Genomic DNA, 7,243 nt, shown 5'->3' on the forward strand with positions numbered 1-7,243 from the left:
TTAGAGGCGAAGATAACAATTTGGCGAAGTTGTGATAACTTTGCCTACGTTGTAATGGTGAAGATTAGTGCAATATAAACTCATCTCCGGCTAGGGTTTGCTAAGTTTTTCCATTGAGCCTCTTGATTCGGCGTAATTGTGATAACTTCGCCAACGTTGTAGTGGCGAAGATGAGTGTAATATAAACTGATATTCGGCAAGGGGCTGTTAAGTTTTTCCATTGAGCGTCTTGACATTTTTGCTTTACAATGTATTGATAGATATCGTGTTATTAATCAATACAAATAATCTTTTGGTTTTAATCCTTGTCTCTACTCGTTCTTGTTACTTGTTAGTATTAATACTCGTAAACAAATACTAAGGGGATTTCGCACCCTTAGAGTTTGTGATACTTTGTGATCGATCCATTTTAGGGACCTACAAAATAGATTTGGAAATCAATATCGACGGGCTAGTTACTACTTGGTTTCTCCATGAAATAGTTGCGTACCTTATAAGATTAGTTATTATGTTTGGCAGGCTGAAATCGACCGTATAGCTACAAAAGAAGCTTTAACATACCGGGAAGTTTGATGGCTAAAGCAATTTGGTGGCTATTGCTTGTGTCTTAATATCCCAATTCCGGTAAATGTAGCTCAGTTGGGCAAATGTTAGATTTTAGGGCAAATCAAGTTCGTACAAAATATAAGTAAAAGGCGGTGCATGTGGTGTTGACCGTCAGCATGTGGACATTGTGGAGGCGCATAAACGATGAGATAGATGAGATATTCGAAGGGTGAAAGAATTTGGAAAACAAATTGTTGGCGGAATAAAGAAGAAAGCGGTGTTCATAATTTTCAATATGCAATGTAAATCTTAGTTTCTTTTTTAAATTTGTAGTTTGTGTTTGGACTCTGTTCATTTTTTGGTCTCATAGTGTTCATTTGGCACTATAATTCAGCCGTTTAAAAAAATTAAACGGATTCTGTCGGGTAAAGAAAAACGTTACAATCTAGAAAATATTGTCAAAATCAAGACTCTCACTTAATAACCAATAGATTTACATAATCCTTAAATTTAAAAATATTAAACCATTTGCATTTGCAGTGATCAGAAACTAGAATCCAAGGTGCAAATATTCACATCTCCCTTTTCCATAACCCAACCTCTTACAAAAAAAAAAAAAATTTACAATATCTTTTGACAACAAACACATCTGTCTTCCTCCTTTTATTCTTGTCCATTCTCCTCAACCCCACATTATTATTTTCACCGCCAACCACAATGGCACATGACCACCTCCTCATCCTTCTCTCCGCCGTCCTCCTCCTCTCCTCCGCCGCCACCGCCGATGACGCCGCCGTCATGTCCAGCCTCCTCACCTCTCTTTCCTCCGTCCCATCCAACTGGAAAACCTCCAACGACTTCTGTCAATGGGAAGGAATCAACTGCGACAACTCGAAGCGAGTGACCGCACTCAACCTCGCTTCAAAGTCCCTCTCGGGAAACCTCCCGAACAATCTGAACCAACTCTCGCAGCTAAAAACCCTTTCGGTTCAACGCAACTCGATCTCGGGCGACCTGCCCACTCTAGCAAACCTCACCAACCTCCAAGATGTGTTCCTAGACACCAACAACTTCACTTCCATTCCTCCAGATTTCTTTCTGGGCCTCACATACCTTCAAAGCTTTAGCATCTCGGATAACCAACAGCTCGCCCCGTGGGATCTCCCTAAAGATCTCACTGAAAGCACAAGCTTACAAATCTTTCAGGCGAGCAGCGCCAACATTAAAGGCTCTATTCCAGATATTTTCGATACATTCCCTAATTTGCTTAGCCTCAGGTTGAGCTACAACGATCTTACTGGGAGCTTACCCGAAAGCTTCCGAGGGTCTGAGATTCAGAACCTATGGCTGAATAATCAGAAAACCGGGCTTTCGGGTAATATCGAGGTGCTTTCGTCCATGGCAATGTTGTATCAAGTTTGGTTGCAAGCCAATGCGTTCACTGGAACTATCCCGGATCTGTCAAACTGTACTAGTTTGTTCGATTTGCAGCTCCGGGATAACCAGTTTACTGGACTGGTTCCTCCGTCTCTCGTGTCGTTACCTAAGTTAGCCAATGTTACGTTGAGAAATAATAAGTTGCAGGGTCCAGTGCCTGAGTTTAGTATTGAATCTGATATTAGTTCGAATAGTTTTTGTTTACCGAATCCGGGACCCTGCGATCCGCAAGTGACGGCGTTGCTTGATGTTGCTGGAGCGGTTGGGTTTCCGATGTTGTTGGCGGAATCTTGGACGGGTAATGATGCGTGCAAAGGGTGGAGCTTTGTTTCCTGTGATTCCTCCGGGAAGAATGTGATCTCTTTAACCTTTGCAAAGAAGGGATTTTCGGGTTACATTTCGCCTGCGTTGGCGAATCTGACTTCACTAAGAACTTTGTTGTTGAGTGATAATAATTTAACCGGTTCGATTCCTGAATTATTGACGTCTATCCCGACTCTCCAAGTGTTTGATGTGTCAAACAATAATCTTTCTGGTCCTATTCCAGAATTCCCACAAAATGTTAGGTTTTCACATACAGGAAACCCGCTTTTAGGTCAAACCATTCCGGGTACACCCAATGGACCACCTGGGTCTGGACCCAATTCAGGTGGATCGGGTGGGAAGTCATCTGGATCATCAAAAGGGTCATCTGTTTCACCAGGTATGATTGCGGGGATTGTTGTTGGTGTTATTGTTTTCATAGGGATTGTGTTGTTTGTGTTCTACAAATGTTGTCGTACAAAGAAACACCAGAAGTTCGGTCGGGTAGAGAATCCGGAAGTTGGTAAGGAACTGGTGAAAACAAATGGTGTCGGGAGTAGCTCGAACGGGTATGGTGGCGGGTTTAGTGAGTTACAGAGTCAAAGCAGTGGTGATCATAGTGAAATGCATGTTTTTGAAGGCGGGAATGTTATTATTTCGATTCAAGTTCTTCGACAAGTGACTAATAACTTTAGTGATGATAATGTTTTGGGACGAGGAGGGTTCGGGGTAGTTTATAAGGGGGAATTACATGATGGGACCAAGATCGCGGTTAAAAAAATGGAGTCGGGTGTGATGGGGACTAAAGGGTTGAATGAGTTTCAAGCGGAGATTGCGGTTTTAACAAAAGTTAGACATAGACACTTGGTGGCTCTTTTGGGATATTGTATTGACCGCACCGAGCGACTTTTGGTGTACGAGTACATGCCACAGGGGACTTTGAGTCAACATTTGTTTGAGTGGAGTGAGCATAAGACACCTCCACTTAGCTGGAAACAAAGGGTGTCGATTGCGTTGGATGTGGCACGTGGGGTTGAGTATTTGCATAGTTTGGCGCAGTCTAGTTTTATTCATCGGGACTTGAAACCGTCTAATATTCTTCTTGGTGATGATATGCGAGCGAAAGTTGCTGACTTTGGATTAGTTAAGAATGCTCCTGATGGTGGCAAGTACTCAGTTGAGACACGACTTGCTGGCACGTTTGGTTATCTTGCACCCGAGTATGCTGGTGAGTACTTTCCTGTTTTAAGATTAGTCATCTTTAAAGTTTCAATTTTTTATTTTTTTGGTTTCAAGATTTATCATCTTTTGTGTTAAAGAAAGTAAAGAAACAGAAATAAGGTGTTACTTTTTCTTATAAAACAACTAAAAACACAAACTTTCAAATATTTGGCTTCAAGATTTGATTTTTGGGGTTAAAGAGACTTGAAAAAAGCCAAATCTGATCATTTTGGGACCTTTTATATTAGACAACTAGAAAGATAAGACTTTTACATATGGTTTCAAGTTTTTTTGATTCCTGGCATCAAGAGAACCTAAAAAGCCCGAAGCTTGATCAAGTTGGTAATTTTCTTTTTTCAAATTACTAAAATGACAAAAGGTTTAATGGCTTTGACACAATTGGTTTTATTTGGTTTTAAGATTTGTGAGTTGAAACGATTGTAGAAGGCTGAAATCTGATCATTTTGGGAACTTTCTTGACCAAACCACTTAGGGCTGTTAAACGATGTTCGTGAGTTGACGTGTTGACTTGAACAAGCCTGGTTAGGTTTTAACCGGAAAAGGCCAAAGTTTGATCATTTTGTAAACTTTCTTGATTTACCTATTAAAAATACAAGCATTTTAAAACATTTAGTTTCAAGATTCATAATCTTCCACATTAAAGTTCCTGTAAAAAGCCAAATCTGATAGTTTTTAGGATTCGGGTAGATGTATCGTCAATCATCTAAAAAAAGTTTTACACATTTGATTCAAGATTTGCAATCTTTAGTGTCAAGAAACTCTAAAACCCCAAAATCTAAAAACTCTTATGTTTTTTCTTGAACAAAACAGCTACAGGGAGAGTGACAACGAAAGTCGACGTTTTTGCATTCGGGGTCGTGTTAATGGAGTTAATAACGGGCCGAAAAGCCCTAGACGAGACCCAGCCCGATGAAAGATGTCATTTAGTAACATGGTTTAGAAGAGTCCTAATCTCAAAAGAAAACATATTAAAGGCCATTGACCAAACCCTTGAAACCGATAACGAAGAAACACATGATAGCATCGCAAAAGTAGCCGAGCTAGCGGGCCACTGCACGGCCCGTGAGCCGTTTCAGAGGCCCGACATGGGCCACGCGGTTAACGTGTTGGGTCCACTTGTAGAACAATGGAAACCTTCTCGGCCTGAAGAAGAAGACGGGTATGGAATCGACCTACATATGAGCCTTCCTCAAGCCCTCCAAAGATGGCAAGCCGACGAGGGTACTTCTAGAACGTTTGACATGTCGTTTACACAATCGAGTATTCCCTCTAAACCTTCAGGTTTTGCTGACTCGTTCGACTCGATGGACTGCCGATAATTCGATAAACACGTTGAATTTTCTTTATATTTATTAATTTTTTTGAGGTAAAAGATTAAAACTAAATTGAAGCATGTTGTTTTTGTTTGTATGTTGATCATTTTCTGGTGTTTGAAACTTGGAAAATGACCACTTTGTGATCCTTAGGTTTCTTGAAGGCTGCATTAGATAGTTGTACCATATGCATTACAATCTATAATACTTTTTTAAGTCAACATAATTGTAAGTTTGTAACATGTATATTTATTGTGCTTTGAAAGTTGTATGTTACCTGAGGTAACGAGAGTTTATATATTTATGTGACTAGGCTTGTGCATTGAAGGTTGTACATATGTGTAGATTTGGTATTTTGCTATAATAATGGTCCAGACACAAGTGGGTTGAGATTGATATTCCAGGCTGTAGAAGTTGAATCCTGCTAGAGCCAGCTAGCTTTGTAAATAAATTCTCCCTACGCGTTTTTATATCGTGTTCACCACTTCATGTTTATAAAAAAAACATTAGGCGACAATTGTTAAAGATTATTATATAGTTTGTAAGATACTTGATTAAATAAGTAAATATAAAATCCAAAATATTTTGAATGGATGACTTATGTTTGTTTGAATAAATATGATAGTATTATTAAGTTTTAATATATATGTTAATAAAAATCGTATTATTTGTGGATAGAAACATAGATATTATATCAACACAACATGTGCATTTTAATACGTATGTATGTTTTACTTGGTTAAAATATTCAAAACCATGTGCATTTTATATTTATTTCATTTCCCCCCATGTACCATGGCCACATGTAAAAGAAATCACAAACCGCCCTAAATCAAATTTAAATTAAGTGTGGATCCCATGTAAGAATACCATATGGTCACATAGTAGGAAAATACAAAATTATATATTCTTTAACAATTTATGAATAAAAGAAATATTTTAGATTCATATAAGTTCCTTAGGGTAAATAGTTAAGTTAATATATGTAATTTTGAAAATTCTATCAGTTAACTAAACAGATATCAAAGGGCTTGGAGCCGAATGGTATCAATGTGTTTATTAACGTGTATACTTTTTAAGTGGTAATGCGAGTTTTGTGTAATTCAGCGGTTAAAAAATAGATGTTAAATATTTTTTTGATAATTTAATTTTGAAACGTAGTTTAATAGTAGTATATCCAGCAAATTAATAGATTGGTTGTCTTGTATTTTCTTTACCAGCCAATCAAGGAGGATTTTTCGGCATAAGACATTTAGATTGCTATCTATGTGAGTTGGTTGACCATACAATTATCATACCGAGTGTTTACATTTTCTTTTTATAAATATTTTAAAATAAACAAATTCCTTATACAAATCTCTTTAAAAGAAAAAAAGAAACATACATATTTCAAAAGTATGATTATTTGGATCAAGTGGATAAAAGATGTTAGTTATGTTATTCTTGAATATTGTTTTTTTAGTGTTAGCTAATAAAATATTATTAAAAAAAGAATAAGAGAAGAAAATAAAGTGAAAGTTGATATTTATGTAAGTTAAAAACATGGTTTTAATGACCGGAGTTGATTGGCATCCGAATCCTTAACCGGTTTAGTACATAAAAGTTCATTTTAGGTAGGTCGGTCTTGACAGGATCTGATAGAACCACATTAAACAAACCAGTCTTAGGCATGGCCGGCTCTAGAGGGTAAATTAAAGCTAAGTTCTCCAATTTAAACCAAAGTTAGACCAAAAATATATTAAATGATAAAAATGTCTCTTAAGTTATTTGACACGACAAACATATTAGTAACCAGTTATTTTGCTTTGTCACAATAAACTTCATAAAAGGCCCCGAATTCTTAATTTGTTTTAGGCCTTTAAAAAGGTTAGTCCGCCCGTGACTTTTGTTTGCATTCCCAAGGAGAAAAAGAAAATGGATTTTGACATTTAGGGGTTATTCATTGTGCATAGTGTAGAGATGACTTCGGTATCTGTAGGTACCGGTATCGAAAATAACAAATTTAAATATCGATACCGGTCTCATATATAACAAATTTTTGATATCAGTATCGGTATTGAAATGTTTTGTTTGGCACGCTATTGATACGGTACCGGTGTTAAATGTAAAATTAGACAAATACTGGTATCATATCAATATCAAGAACTCAAAACTTGGTATAAATTCGATACCGATACAAATATGCTCATCCCTTATATACCGTAATACAAAGTCCATTGGTATTATTGGAAGAAAAGTGAAATTTCATAAATATAGGCTCTTTGAAGTTTGAATTTTTTCCTAACATTTAATTTTTTTCCTACTATATATTATTCCTCATGTACTATATAATTATTTGGGTGAAAGTCATACATTTTTCATCTTTGTTACCAAACCAAACTAGTAGTTTTTCAAAGTTTGAT

The 7,243-nt window shown here is 37.0% G+C and overlaps 1 protein-coding gene across 1 annotated transcript; it reads left to right on the forward strand.

Moving 5' to 3' along the window:
• Positions 1 to 1,112: 1,112 nt before the first annotated feature.
• LOC143533177 (receptor-like kinase TMK4) lies at positions 1,113 to 5,066 on the forward strand. The gene is made up of 2 exons (XM_077028036.1): positions 1,113 to 3,514; positions 4,339 to 5,066. Exons 1-2 carry the CDS (start codon positions 1,264 to 1,266, stop codon positions 4,845 to 4,847), a joined length of 2,760 nt encoding a protein of 919 aa, XP_076884151.1. The 5' UTR covers positions 1,113 to 1,263; the 3' UTR covers positions 4,848 to 5,066.
• Positions 5,067 to 7,243: the final 2,177 nt, after the last annotated feature.

The sequence above is a fragment of the Bidens hawaiensis genome, unplaced genomic scaffold (assembly GCF_021521415.1).
Source record: "Bidens hawaiensis isolate Kalapana, Puna unplaced genomic scaffold, B.hawaiensis_p1.1 tig00000702_1, whole genome shotgun sequence".
Taxonomy (NCBI): Eukaryota; Viridiplantae; Streptophyta; class Magnoliopsida; order Asterales; family Asteraceae; genus Bidens; species Bidens hawaiensis.

What these genes read in the sequence shown, in the direction of transcription:
- LOC143533177 (XM_077028036.1), top strand. Translation starts at nt 1,264, where the DNA reads ATGGCACATGACCACCTCCTCATCCTTCTCTCCGCCGTCCTCCTCCTC. An exon ending in TCTTGCACCCGAGTATGCTG is followed by an intron (nt 3,515 to 4,338) that starts GTGAGTACTTTC and finishes TGAACAAAACAG; the next exon opens with CTACAGGGAGAGTGACAACG.